Genomic DNA, 15,981 nt, shown 5'->3' on the forward strand with positions numbered 1-15,981 from the left:
TTTCCAGTAAAATACGTATTTTCTGAAAGTTATTATAATAACAAAAACAACTCATTCTGTCTCCCAGTAGCGTCCGTGCAGAACGTGACTGCCATACAAGACTCATCCACAAAGTTAATACAGGTGGCCAGCGTATATTTGATCTACACATACCAATCATTGCTAAGAATCCACGGCTCAAATTACAATGGATAGTTTGAATGACTTGAAAGGTTTGAGAACATGTTCGCACCTCATCTTGGTGAATAGTGGCGAGGGGTGGTTAAAGTTATGGAGATAATCCATTTGGGTCATAGAAAGAATGAAAAACAAAAATGACTTGCCTTTTTCTTGAAGTTGCATTAGGGTGACGAAAAGCAAAGAAGCAAAGCAAAAGTCCTGTGAAGTTTTCAGACTCATCATCATTATTTTTTTGAGCCTTCTATTGCCCATTGATCAGCATAGGTCTCTTCGTGTGCGCTACTTTTCCCGGTCCCCGGCTAGCCTCGTCCAGAAGTGCCCCTCGATCTTCCGAATGGTGTCCACCACACGAGCTAACGCTTGGCGCTTCTTTCATCCAGAAACGGCCACCAATCCCTTAACATTTTGGTCCATCTGCGATCACTCTGCCTTGAAACATGTCCCGCCCAATTTCTTGAAGAACCCATAATGTATGTTTACTGTACACCGTCCCCGATATCGTGCGGTCCGTGCGGTTATTTGCGCAGGACTGTTGGCTAGTTGAGATTGCTTCCACCTTGTAAATAAGGCATTGAATCCGAACACAATTTGGATTAGTGCAAGTTCGGTTAAATAGGGCTTCCAAACTTACATGCTACATACAAAACATCACATCTTACTATGTGTGTTATGGTGGGTACGTCGTTTTAGATTAAAGTGGAGTTTACGTGTACGTTGTACATTAATAAAGTACTTTGTAAGCTGCACGGTACTTTGTTATTTGTACAAAAGCGGTGAAATTTTATCGGCTTCTAGTTATATTGGAATTTACTGTACCTACTGTTCACAGCAATACAAATACATATTTTAGTAAAAATAACCAAGGAATTTAAGTATAGTTCTACACTTTGTTTATCCTCGATTATTACTTACGACTACACTTAAAATACTCATTACTTATACCAAAGAGAATTTGAAATAGAGGTGGATTTTAAAAGAAAATTATGCCACAAAAAATTTACTGCCATCTTTCGACACATGATCAAAACTTTTAAAACGCTATTTGACTTTGATCCTTATTCTTTCACTGATATGTGTTAAATTTGTTAAATATCAAAAAGTGGCGACTTCTAATAGATCATAGGCCAAAGATAAGGCGGCATCGTGCATCGTTTCGAGCGCCACTTTCAAATAGCGTTCAGAGTCAAATGGCGTTCTAACAGTTTTTTGTCATGTGTCGAAATTTTACTGTGGCCACAAAGTTTACTTTGACAATCCACCTCTATATTATAAATTATCTTTGTCTATAGTACCTGTGGAACAATTTCCTTCCCCTTCGATTTCGACTAGTCCTGGTCTTAAATAATTTTTGGCCAATTATCCAATTGTCAGTTAATAGCGTGGACCATCGACCACAGCTTTTTTTTTATACTACGTCAGTGGCAAATGAGCATACGGCCCGCCTGATGGTAAGCAGTATCCGTAGCCTATGTACGCCTGCAACTCCAGAGGAGTTACATGCGCGTTACCGACCCTAACCCCTTCCCGCCCCTCGTTGAGCTCTGGCAACTTTACTCACCGGCAGGAACACAACACTATGAGTAGGGTCTAGTGTTATTTGGCTGCGGTTTTCTGTAAGGTGGAGGTACTTCCCCAGTTGGGCTCTGCTCTAGATCTGGAATGACATCCGCTATGCTGTGTCCTACCACCCAAAGCAAGATGACATTCACAATGCCCATACCTCTCTTATATTACTAAGAGAAAAAATGTGCACTGATGTTTAGTTAGTTTTGTACATCCAGGTCGTCCCATAGCCTCCATCTAGGCCTAAAAGTACGTAATATTATCTTGGGGCAGATCAAAGTCTGATTGATCCGTCAGGACCATCTTTTTTTTTTTTTTTTTTTTTTATTTATTACAACATTAAAATATAAAATATGTGTACCACAAAACAAAATATTCGCCAAACTGCGAGACAGTTTGTTGGCGATGAGCTCGCTCGTTATACTTATAAAAAGGTACATAATTTTGCACTGTCCTACCGTCCCGGCATGGCCAATTTTTATGTAGGTATTACAATTATGAAGTAGGTATAACGTAGGATTGGTGACTCAATACTGGTGGCGCGGGCGCGGGACAGGAGCACAGCGGTGCGTAAAAAACTACCTTAACGCTAATTACTACGTTTGTTTATAAACTAACAACTCGTTAACAAATCTCGTCTAGACAAATCTGACAGATAAATTCACCGCTTCGGGCAAAATACGAACTTGCGACTTTTTGAAAGACAGGTCCAATCGTTCTTAACCAATTGAACCACCGAAACTTACTGAAAGCGTGTGAATTTTTCCTGTCCTGATAAAAAATAAATTTTGTCGACCGGTCTGGCCTAGTGGGTAGTGACCCTGCCTATGAAGTCGATGGTCCCGGGTTAGAATATCGGTAAGGGCATTTATTTGTGTGATGAACACAGATATTTGCTTCTGAGTCATGGGTGTTTTCTATGTACATAAGTATGTATTTATCTATATACGTATGTATATCGTGGCCTAGTACCCATAGTACAAGCTTTGCTTAGTTTGGGACTAGGTCGATCTTTGTAACATTGTCCCCAAATATTTATTTATTTAATTTAAATCTGACGGATGTACAGTCAGAATCTTCATTCTGTAACAGCTTAACAAAAAAGTGATGTCTTTAATATAGAACAACTAAGACTGTAAAAGATATACTTTTGAGCGCGAATTTTAGAAATTTATCTATATTTGGAAAAGTTATCCGGAATATCAGATACTTTTGGCGCGTTGTTTCATCCGCTATTTTTGATGCTGACTGACTATATACCCCTTATTGTTTATTTTTAATATACGCTAAAAATAAATCCCTCTTTTTAGTGTTAGATAGTTCATATTCCTTGCCAATAGCATCTAGCGGCTAAGTGTGAACTAAATTGGTGATATTTTACGATCTAGTCATTACCCGGGCCCGTATAGAATCCGGTTTGCGGCGCTTTTACGGCGGCGACGTGACCCGCCCTTATTACGACAAACTAAACGACGTTGCTGGCTGTCACTCAAAAAAGTACCTTGTTTCAAGGTCGACATAGTTGTAAATTCAAGTGATGATGCGTGTGAGGTTTTGATACGTAGCTGACAGACACTCAAAAAAGTACCTTATTACAAGGTCGACATAGTTGTAAACGCAAGTGATGATAATGTCTGAGGTTTTTGATTGTCGCTTCGTGAAATAATGCTTTATGGGTTTTTGGTAAAGTTGATATTGCTCTGATAAGTAGTTTGGTATCATGACATACAATAAATAAACATTTCAAAATTGATTAGAAGATGTGGATAGCTATCATATCAATTATCCCGTGTGAATGTCATGATATTCATGATAAGAATTGCCACTTGAGCATGCAGAATTGCCCCCCTGAGCTCCTTATCTCTTCAGTGTGTCCAGAGTAAGTATAAAATCTCTAAAGACAACTGTTTATAAATACTGACGTATAGATAAAATGTCAGAGACTTGTTAAATAGTTATTACTGTATGTGAGGGTACAGTTAATATCAATAGTAGAGTATGAAACAAAGCGCTAAAAGTATCTACAACCCTGAATCTGTACAGATACATGTCTATTTATGTTAAACTGTTAGATAATCTTATAAATATATCCATAAACATAAACATATATTTGCATACCTATATTATTTTCTACACAAACTAAAACAGTCTTAGCCATACAGTTTCCGACAAGCAGCAAGTAATTTCGTATTGTACGAAGGGTCGGCCTGAAAACCAGCGTTGTAGTAGGTAAGCCTGCTGCAACACATGCTGAGGTTCGCTCCTTTTTAGCATCATAATTTTAAAAGTTTTTTTTATATCTACATGTAAACATAAATTTGTGCCTAATTAGTTTCATTTTAAGGCTTGTAATGTTTTGTAGTATTGCCTGTAAACATGTTTCAATGTGGTGTTAAATAAATAAATTATATGTCTATGTCTATGTCCATAATGATCAACACTTTTAACGCATAAGTAATCTGACCCGCTACTTTTGGTGCTAACTGTACCTCGCCATTTTAAAAGGTCCACGTGTGAATCTAAATCACTAGTTCCTAAGTGTATGGAGTTTTTATCGTCATCTGGAGGTTCGGTAGTGCGAAGTGCTGTAGCTCTGAAGGCTGCTGGCGATATTTTACTTCGGCTCGTATGTTGGGAGTTAAAACACTGCTGGGGTCAATATATCGAAATCGGAGTTAAGACCTATGTGGGAGAGCACTTATATAAAAGAATCAATGAAAATAGTGAATATTTTTTGTAAAGCTGTCATGATATCCGGTTGAAACATTTTCTGGATATAAAAACATGAATTATTTAATTTTAAGCAATGTTTTGTAGTATTAGAATAAATTCACGGCCCGATTCGAAGAATGAGATAGGATAACGTTAATTTCTGGTTAAGATAAGTTCTCATTTAGATATCGTTTATATGTGTATAATTGCCAGAAGCAGCTCGATTCGGGCAACTAATGTCACTTTGACGTTAGAAATATCGTAGATACGTCGATAACGTCGATTTTGAAATGTCGTTTGGCTATCGATCTTTTAAAGATCTTAAACGAGTCTTAATCATTCTTCGAATCGGGCCGACAATTAATGTTTAGTAGTATGATCTACGAGTACAAGTTGACATTATTTTGCTTATCCCCACTATATAAAATTATAAATGCGAAAGTAACTAAACGGACTGTTACCCTTTCACTTTTAAACCACTGAACCGATTTATTTAGGTGATACTCGATCGTAAAGGGCGCACTTCACTGATGAAGGTTTGACTATGAATATAAACAACCAGTCACAAATATAGCCAATGGTTTAAAATAATCCCAAACTCTTATATACAATCCCTATAAACATTTCATGAGCGCGATGTAGAAATCACCACTCCCGGTACAGCGCCATCTAACGTGTTATTTAGTAAACTGTTTTATATGAAAATACTCAGAAATCGGACTCGAACGTATAGTTTGAGACTTGGGAAATTACATAGGATTGTTTTTATCAATCATTGCCATAATTATATAAATAGAAGTAGAAATTATTTTTTTTATACGCAGATGCTAGCTTATCATAAAATTCCTAACGGCTACTGGAAAACTCATCGAATTATTTACGGTATTGTCGCGCAACAAACTTAAAAGTAAAACTTGTTTTTATTAGCTGTTCCGACTGCTATGCCTGGTCAAGCTATGGTAGGTAATAACAAATCAATGACTGATTTTTATAGTTCGAATCAGCTCCTAGTTCACCTTGATTATTGACGTTCAATTCACTGGCGAGCGATCTTCAAGGTCGGGTCAAAATAAGATCAAAACCGTAAATCCGAATTGGTCTCTTTGTTAGAACTGGATTGAACCAGTTGCAGAGCAGCGAAATAGGCAGCCCATAGTTTATTCATAGCGAGTTCACCGCTTTGCTCGTGCATATTCATTCGCTGCATGTCAAGAGGCTAACCAGGTGGCTCCTGCGTTACCTTTTAAATTTTGTTTTCCATGTTAATTTATATCAAAATGTATATATACATGTATATAAAGTTTGTAACTATGAACTACTAGTTTCTAGCCAGTTGCAGTGCAGTGAAAAAGGCAGCCTATAGTTTATTCATAGTGAGTTCACCGCCTTGTTCGTGCGTATTCATTCGCTGCATGTGAAGAGGCTAACCAGGTGGCTCCTGCGTTTCCTTTTAAATTGTGTTTTCCATGTTAATTCATATCAAAATGTATCTATGTATAAATATTATACAGTTTGTAAATATGAGCTACTAGTTTCTAGCCAGTTGCGGTGCAGTGAAATAGGCAGCCGATAGTTTATCCATAGTGAGTTCACCATCTCGCTTCTGCATATTCATTCGCTGCATGTCAAGAGGCTAACCAGGTGGCTCTTGCGTTTCCTTTTAAATTGTGTTTTTAATGTTAATTTATAACAAATTGTATATATACATGTATATAAAGTTTGTAACTATGAGCTACTAGTTGCGGTGCAGTGAAAAAGGCAGCCTATAGTTTATTCATAGTGAGTTCACCGCCTCGTTCGTGCATATTCATTCGCTGCATGTCAAGAGGCTAATCAGGTGGCTCTTGCGTTTCCTTTTAACTTGTGTTTTTAATGTTAATTTATAACAAATTGTATATATACATGTATATAAAGTTTGTAACTATGAGCTACTAGTTGCGGTGCAGTGAAAAAGGCAGCCTATAGTTTATTCATAGTGAGTTCACCGCCTCGTTCGTGCATATTCATTCGCTGCACGTCAACAGGCTAACCAGGTGGCTCTTGCGTTTCCTTTTAAATTGTGTTTTCCATGTTAATTTATATCCAAATGTATATATACATGTCTATAAAGTTTGTAACTATGAGCTACTAGTTTCTAGCCAGTTACGGTGCAGTGAAAAAGGCAGCCGATAGTTTATTCATAGCGAGTTCACCGCCTGGATTCGGCATTTTAATTCCACACTTCATATCTGAAATGATTCAGTTGTCATCTATTTTATTATAAAGGCGTTTGCACGCCAGCTTTAAAACGCCAAAGTACGTTGTAAAGAAGTAATTGAAACGAGTGAAACCTTATCACAGCCGCCGTCGGCAATTAAACGGAATTAACAATTTTCTGTGTGATCCGCTACATCTGTACGACACTTAATAAATTTACTACGACCGTTATAGAGAAGGGTTGTAACTCAAAATTTGATTAAAGGCACTCAGGATATTTATTAAAATCTCTTTCGTATCTTGTCACGCTGACAATCAATATGAAAGTCGCTAGGGACCTCATACCAATGCCACCGTGACAAGGTACTAAATGGTACTGACACTAAAATTCCTTGGCCGTACATTATTATTCTTAAATAATAATTAAAGCTTAAAGAAAAACAATTGATTAGTGATAGAGGCAGACAACAGGCGGTCTTATCGCTAACGAGCGATCTCTTCCAAACCGCCTTTGGGTAGTTAACCAAAAAGAGTAGGTGTTGCAAAAAAAAAACGTTATGAAGCCTACTTTCATATACACAATTTAGGTCAATAAACATACACGTATAAGAAATTAAAATAGACAAACATAAACATACATACATTATAGGTACATATATAAAACGAATTGTATAAATAAATACATTACAAATAAACAAGTCTGAAATTATTTTATCATCAATAAATCAAATTCAAAATTCAAAATTCAAAACTTTATTCTGCAAGTAGGCCTCAAGGGCTCTTTTACAAGTCAATACAACATTTATAGTAACATCATATAGTGACATGAAAAATACATAACAACACTTTATAAATACAACAGCCAATACCTGGGTAAACATTACATTATAATAATCTTAAAATAAATAATTACTACAATACAATAGAGATGTATAGTCTCTATGGATAAAAACACATTAAATCTGGAGATGTAAAAGGTCCCCTATGTCAGAGTACTAAAACTAATAAAATTTGGAGGTGTAAAGTCTCTCCAAGTGTCAAAATAAAATTTATACTAAATAAATAAACCGCGTCTGGACTGTTAAACTAGCAGTCTCATAAACTAATGCTACATTCTGTACATAACTAGTATGTACCAAGTCAAGTATATTATACAATATGACAGAGACGTATAGTCACCACGGTTAATACATTAAGTTTGGAGATGTATAAGGTCCCCACGGTCTGAGAAAAATAATAATACACAATAATAAGATTTGGAGGTGTAAAGGTTCTCCAAATGTCAAGAATAAAAAATAAAATAAAAAAAATGTATGAAATACATATTTCACGATCATATTTCGAAATACATAATCGAACAAATATATTTAACATTTATTTTTGCCAAACCCATGTTCTATTTTAAAAAGTAAATATAGTAGTGATTCAACCTTCAAGTTTGTTACAAATATAGCAAACGAAAAAGACGAAATAAAGTCCAATTTGTCCCCTGAAACAGAGAGGCACGTGGCAACCTCCGCACCGGAAAGTTTCCATAATGACATTCCCGAAGTTTTGGGAGCGCCCTCCCGTGGAGATGTTATAAAATAATAATCACCTAATTAGATTCCCTTCAAAAACATTTTTATGTACGAGAATACTCCTAGTCGCAATTCCGATTGAAAAACTACGAGGGAGATTTGAGTACGTTGAATTTATTTTTCAATAATCTGTTATAGAATTAATAATAATTCGTGTTATATATTTTTTGGAATTCACTATAAGAAAATTAACACTCCATTAAAAAAAAAAAAGTTCGAACACACGACTGGGAGGTGCAATGCTACAACTGCCAGGGTAGAGGCCATACCCAGCGGATGTGCACTGCGCCTGCCAGATGTGTTAAGTGCCCCGGCCAGCACCCCACCTGGAAATGCCCAAGGAAAGAAGGTGATCCGGTGGGGTGCTCGCTATGCGGCACGACTGGGACCCACCCTGCCAGCTTCAGAGGCTGCCCCAACGCCTCAGGACCAAAACTTACCCATCAAAACTCCCAAACAGCTGCCAACCGACCCCCCCTCCCACCCCGCCCCCAACTGTCACAAATCTCCGCCAGCAACTACCCGCAGCTCAAAACAAGGACCCCCCCTACTCCCTCCACAAACCCACTACCCTCTCCCCCAGAATCAAACTGCCTGGGGTACTGCGAACAAAACAAATACCAAGCCAAATCACCCGCTTCCCCTAAAGCCGGTCGGCAGTGGCAGCAGCAGCCCGATGCTCGACAGGGCGCGTGCATTCCGCGCGCGCATTGTTGAGATCGAGACAAGGCTTGCGGTCGCTGACGGCCAGCAGACCCTGCTCATCCTGGAGGAGTATGAGCGCGAAATGGCAACATTCAACGGCCAACGCCCCTCATGCCTTTAAATGGATACAACATCAAACCTAAAAATCACACCCAAAACTATTAACCTATGTACATGTAACCTTTCTTCAATATCGTTTTATAGTTTTCGTATTTCTAAAATTACTCACAAATTAATGTTGTATGTAATCTACGTTTCTCATTTAAAACTGTGTCGTTTCAAACATAGACAGAGAAAATCTTACTGTCTTTGTTTTACGCTAGTACTATCACCTAAAAGAAAGGGATAAGTATAATTTTCTTAGTTCTTACTGAGTGACAAGTTGTGCTAGCCAGACTATAGCTATGGAATGTGTATGTTTTTTTATACTTTTTTATTCCCTGCTAATAAAAAAGAAAAACAACTAATATTTTACAAGAATGCGATTTCAGAATTAAAAAAAAAGTCACCTAAGAATTTTAAATGCATGTAATTTCACATTCCACAATTTACTTATAAAGCCATTCCTAATACAATCAAAATCTCAGTTACGGTATTATGGCGAGCGTTCGTCGTAAAATCTTAACGGTTACATAAAAGGCGCTTACGCGACTAGAAGAGACCGCGTTACGCCATCTCGTGGCAAAATGGCGTAAGTTGTAAGCATTTTAAATGTGTGTTGGGTCTTTTTCTGGGTTAAACAATGTTGTTCTTTACGCCCGTAGTAAAACTGTTTCAGTTTTGTTAATGAAGATTGAAGAGTTACGTCAGCTTTTTATAATTAAGTAAAGGATAATAAATTTAATGAAAAATGTGAACCGCTTAAGTATATTTATTTCATTAGCATAGGTACAATAAATTTTATATTAAAGGATAAAATTGTAAAATTTACGCTTTCGACAGGACGTGGAAAATGTGTAGTATCGCTCTCAGATGTATTTGCTTGATAAAAAAAAAATCATTAGCATATCTAGAGAAAAAAAGTACCTCTTTTTAGGTTTCCGTAGTCAACTAGGAACCCTTATAGTTTCGCCATGTCCGTCTGTCTGTCTGTCTGTCTGTCTGTCCGAGGCTTTGCTCCGTAGTCATTAGTGCTAGAAAGCTGAAATTCGGCATGGATATATAAATCAATAAAACCGACAAAGTCGTACAATAAAATATAAAAATTTAATTTTTTTGAGAGTACCTCCCCTACACGTAAAGTGGGGGTGAATTTTTTTTTTGCTTCAACCCTAGAGTGTGGGGTATCGTTGGAAAGGTCTTTCAAAACTAATAGGGGTCCTCAACAAACATTTTTTGATAAAGTGAATATATTCGGAGATAATCGCTCCGAAAGAGAAAAAAATGTGTCCCCCCCCCCCCCCCCTCTAACTTTTGAACCATAGGTCCAAAAAATATGAAAAAAATCGTGGAAGTAGAGCTTAAGAAAGACATTAAATGAAAACTATAGCGGACATGCTCAGTTTAGCTGTTTTAGCAAATTTGCCTATTTGTTTAACTCGCGTGAAAGGTACCGTTTCATCCCTTGGTTAACAATTTACTATACTTTAAGCTCCAGTTTAGCTTATTGTGACGGAAGAGTAACTACGGAACCCTACACTGAGCGTGGCTCGACATGCTCTTGGCCGGTTTTTTTTTTGTTCAAACAAAATTATCATTCACTGATTAGTTCATAGGCTCGTATTTAAGTTGAGGTGACTTGTCAAATGAGCTATTTACCGGTCATATATCCGAAATAAAGAAAAGACGCTTATCATAAGGAATATCGTACACAGAGCCGTCTGTTGCTATCTCTATCCCACGCGCATAATTATTTTACTGTCCCGCTCCCACAGTGTAATATCGTTCGCCGGCATAATGAGCGGGACAGAAACATAATTACACGCGTGTGATAGAGACAAAAACCTGGAATTCCTTATACTAAGCGTCATTTCTTTAATAAGAATGAGTTCATTTTAAAGTTTAAGACATGGCCGTTACGTCACTCCAAAATGGCGTCGTAAAAGCCTTAGCACGCGGTATAGTTTACTTCAGTTTAAAGGCGGTTTGAGCGCTCTGGATTAAATTAAAGTTGGTTGACTGTCGCGTTTGTACGTCTGTATACTTACGCAGGGCTGCCCAAAATACTGCCAAGATTTCAGAAAATACATTATCTTAAGTCAAAATGGAGTTGGCTACTGTCCTATGCTGTCGGCTGTAAAATACTTCAACCGACCAACCCCATCGATGAGAAAGTCCATATTCAAATAAATTGCATGTTCATAACAATTATTTGTTTTGAGATTTTCCCAACTACATTCTAGTATTCAACGACAAGTAGAAAATATTATACCAATCATTCTCATTGCGTGTGAAAATCATACATCGACATTGGCGAATTCACCTCGTGCAAATTGGCAGCGAGTAAAAGCTAGAATAAAAGAAAATAAATCGGCCAAGAGCATATCGGGCCATGCTCAGAGTAGGGTTCCGTAGTTACTCTTCCATCACAATAAGCTAAACTGCTTAAAGCTTAAAGTATAGTAGATTATTAACCAAGGGATGAACTGTGGATAGTACGTCTTTTCACTATGAAGGGGAAACTTTTTGCTATAACCCAAAACTGCTAAACTGATCATGTCCGCTATGATTTTTTTGTATGATTTTTTTGACCTATGGTTCATAAGTAAGAGGAGGGGGGGGGGGGGGGGACACATTATCTCCGAATATATCCACTTTATCAAAAAAAATTTGTTGAAGACCCCTATTAGTTTTGAAAGACCTTTCAAACGATACCCCACACTGTAGGGTTGAAGCAAAAAAAAAATTCACCCCCACTTTATGTGTAGGGGAGGTACCCTAAAAAAAACAAATTTAGATTTTATTTTACGACTTTGTCAGCTTTATTGATTTATAGATCCATGCTAAATTTCAGCTTTCTAGCACTAACGAACACGGAGCAAAGCCTCGGATAGACAGACAGACAGACAGACAGACGGACATAGCGAAACTATAAGGATTCCTAGTTGACTACGGAACCCTAAAAAACATGTTGTTAAGACAATAGTGTGAATTCATAAAATGAAATAACACTTGTAATACAACCCGGGCCACTGGTTCAGAAATGTTTTTATTTTTTCTATTATTTGGACGATAACAGATCCTTAATCTTCGAGACCTCATAATTTTCATTGACTTGAGTTTACACGGCTTTAATGTTATTTTTATTTATTCAATAACCTATTCCTATGAGCGGTGGTGGCAGACTGGATATGACGTCCGATCGTCGTGGGTCCCCGGCTCGTACCAATGCGGGTTTTTCGGAACTTATGTACGAAATATCATTTCATATTTAACACTAGCTTCTCGGTAAAGGAAAACATCGTGAGGAAACCTGCATAAATACATCAGCACGGAAATTCAAAGGTGTATGTGAAGTCCCCAATCCGCATTGGGCTAGCGTGGGGACTATAGCCCGAGCCCTCTAGCGCATGAGAGGAGGCCTGTGCCCAGCAGTGGGACGTATATAGGCTGAATTATTATACAACCTAATTGTGTCAACCCTGACGTATGTATTTGAAAGCAAACATGTTGTTCCGTCGAATCTAACTTGTGCTACAATTATAATAAGGGCTTTTACAGACGCCGCGACTGAAACGACGATTAGTATGACTAAATATTAAAATCCAGTCGCAAGATATTATTAGTCATTCGTAGATTATAAAATAATAAGTCCTAGTACAATCGGGAATGGTTGTAAAAGTTATTACGGAATAAAATATTATGTTTTGAGTTAATTTGAATTTATGATTTTAGAACGTACAGATTGTAAAGTGTCAATTTTGATGGCTACTACGGACTTTACGACTAGGATGTTTAATTAATTGTAACTTGAATATAATTTTTATTACTTTCAGTATATAAAATAATAAAATATGCGTTCTAGAATGTACTTACTTAATGTTTATTTTTACGGTCGCCTTCATTGTACGCGATAAGGATGACTATGTAGATGGCTGAGATACGCGCCATATTCGTGAACGGGTGCTGCTGTTTGTGGAGACCGGTCTGTTTAAGCTTACATGAGCTACATTATTAACGTGAGACACTTCATTCTGTTTTTGTCTTTCGATTACTTATATAAGAATTAAGTATCTCCAACTTTACTGTATACCAATAAAGTATCTAATATTCCATTGGTTTCATATTTGTAATTTTTAGATTATTTTATTGCTTGTAAAAATTTGACATGCAAAAGTGCCCCTGTGGCGTAGTTGTTGAATAAATGTTTGAGTTTTTTTGAGTTTTTACTGACCTTTACTGGCGCCGTCGGGTCCGCGCAGTATGGAGCACTCCTCTATAGTGCCGAAGGGCGTGAACAGTTGCCGCACATCCTCCTCGGTCTGTTGTTTACTCAGCATGCCCACGAACAGCTTTCGATCTGTGGAAAACAATAACAAATACTCACGTGAGACTTCATCATATTGTTTTGTCGGGCTTCTCACGTTTGAGGCTAATTTTACGGTTAACTCACGTGTTTTTAGTCACTTGCGCGACATGTCGGCTTGTATTGTGGCAGTACGTGACGTGCGCCAATTGTGAGCGCTATGCACTGTTAGTGCTTGAAAATGGAGACCTAGGCTCTCGGAAACATGTTGCGCGAGTGACTAAAAATACTTGAGTTAAACCGTAAAACAAGCTTCATGTTACAATGTCTCATGGGAGTTCAAATTCGGTTTCTCACTTATGATTAAGTCGGATCATGTCGTTCGACATGTTCCGATCCGATTTTTTGTGGATATTCTACTAGGAGCACCGACTATACTATATACATTGAATATCACGTGAGTAACCCATTTTACATAGTTTTATAGGAACAATATTTTCAACAGGACGTTTGAACCGACTACGGTCTGAGTTGTAGTTTAAACTACGTAGTTTAATTTAGTGGTTAAGATTGACAAAGTCTGTTGTGGATTACATTTGTTGGTAGGTGATGAAGCCTAAAACCTGAATCAGATTTCTGTTTGTGACGAAGCATGCGTCGCTGGCCATAAACAATATAATAATGGTGTCCAATAAATATTTTAATAGGTAAAGTGTATTTAGGACCGAAGGTTTGACTGCCTTTGAATTTTATAATTAAAGAATAGACCCTTTTTTGACGTTCCGACCATACCTTTATAATTTTTGAGTACTGTCTAATTTAGAAAGTACAGTAAAAGAATTTAATTCCAGTAAATTGTACTGAAATTAAATTCCTTGACCATACGTACGTACATATTTTATTTTTCTGTAAGATATTTCGCAAGTACATAATTATTTAGCGCCATTTTGTAATGATAATTACATTTGAAAAAAATCTAATTTTTGGCTGTTATTTTATATTCAATATCAAGAGCTATGTACTTTAGATTTTACTCATAAAAATCCGCTGTCAAATTTAAAAAACATGTAATTGTCAAATAAATAAGATTTACTAAATTTATTACGTGTAAAAAAAAAACACTATACATGGTGCCTGTGAGCATTGTGATAGATTATAACAGTATATTCCAGATCACATTTAAAGACTAAACTTTCCTTTAAACTTTTTTGGAATTCGCCTAATTTCAGAGTTAAAGCCACTTACAAAAAAAAAACATTTTTTTATTGATACTAAGTTCAAAGCGCCTTTTTGATGGCGATGTTGCCACTATGGGACCTAGCTCAAATATCCTTATTGATAGATGTCAAAAAGTGACAAGTAACACTTTAAAAAATAGTTTTTACAATAAAATACGCTTAAAAAAGTTTTTTTTTTTAATTTTAGATTTACAAATAGCGTTTATGTACAAATACATACAAAAACTAGAAAAAAATAAAATATTGTTTTTTTAATTGACCTAAATTCATATAACATTTTTCCTTCTTTTGGCCTCATGCATGGTTAAAATTTCTCGGGTTCCTCGTGGGCACCTTGTATATATATTCTCTACTTGCAAAAGTATAAAACCCTTAAATTTCAACTATACCAGTCGTTATGAAACAAAACGTGTATTGAAATTCCTGTTTGTATGTGACAGACCAAATTTAAACTTTCAACTCAATTATTGTTAGTCACTCGCGCGATATGTTTCGGAGAGCCCAGATCTCCATTTTCAAGTACCTACTAGCAGTCCATGAGTAGTTGAGTAGAGGTCACGAAAATGTCGCACGAGTGACTAAAAATACGTGAGCCATATTTACCTTAGAGTACATATATGTGATGGACTTGGCAAGTCCATTTTATTTACAAGTCATTCTGCTGTTAGCGCTTTATTTGAATTAAAATATCTAGGAGGTAGATTCTAATTAAACAATTTTTTATGTGTTTTATCTTTCTTTTTATATGACCTTGACGATCATCATGGTGACTTTTACTACATTTCGCAAGCAGCAATCAGTGTGAGCGATCTTCAAGGTCGTATCAAAATAAGATAAAACCTTTAGAAATGAATTATTATTTAATCTTAATCAAGGTCATTGGAAAGTTCACTTTAGGTAGTTATTGCATATTGGACGATAAATGCTCGCTCTACAGACTGATCCGAGACACCACGTCCGTTCCGATTCCGACACGAACTAAAAGATCATTTAAGTTCATAGTACGAACTTTAAGGTTGTAAACTTTAAAGTGCAGGTGTCGCTAGTGACGTCACAGTTGTAATGGTTAAATTCGCAGTGAATGACGAATGGTCAGCTGGCGCAATTGGTAACGCATTGGACCGGCAATCCAAAGATGTGGGTTCGAGTCCCACGTTGACCAGAGTTGATCATCGTTAGACATACGGGGACTGGACGTTCGGGGCAATGGACATTCGGGGACTGGACGTTCGGGGCAATGGACATACGGAGACTGGACGTACGGGGAATTGGACATTCGAGGCCAGAATGATTTTGATTGATTGTTTGACATCTGTATAATATACATTGTACGAGTTTGTTAGCTTCCAACTTATATACGATATCGTAACGAAAATACACGAGTGATCGTGTAAATTCCACG

At 37.0% G+C, this 15,981-nt stretch overlaps 1 protein-coding gene and 1 non-coding gene across 10 annotated transcripts in view; one reads left to right on the forward strand and one right to left on the reverse strand.

Moving 5' to 3' along the window:
* LOC133515575 (CUGBP Elav-like family member 4) overlaps positions 1-15,981 on the reverse strand; it is a 674,434-nt gene that overhangs the window by 240,373 nt on the left and 418,080 nt on the right. For all 9 annotated transcript variants that reach the window (XM_061848145.1, XM_061848149.1, XM_061848152.1 and 6 more), the window contains one exon: positions 13,270-13,395. In XM_061848145.1, coding sequence (XP_061704129.1) covers positions 13,270-13,395 — 126 coding nt within the window. The remainder of the gene's footprint in view (positions 1-13,269; positions 13,396-15,981) is intronic.
* On the forward strand, positions 15,670-15,741 carry Trnaa-ggc (transfer RNA alanine (anticodon GGC)). Its single transcript has one exon. It is a non-coding gene; the product is annotated as a tRNA-Ala (tRNA).

This window comes from Cydia pomonella, chromosome 2 (genome assembly GCF_033807575.1).
Source record: "Cydia pomonella isolate Wapato2018A chromosome 2, ilCydPomo1, whole genome shotgun sequence".
Lineage (NCBI taxonomy): Eukaryota > Metazoa > Arthropoda > Insecta > Lepidoptera > Tortricidae > Cydia > Cydia pomonella.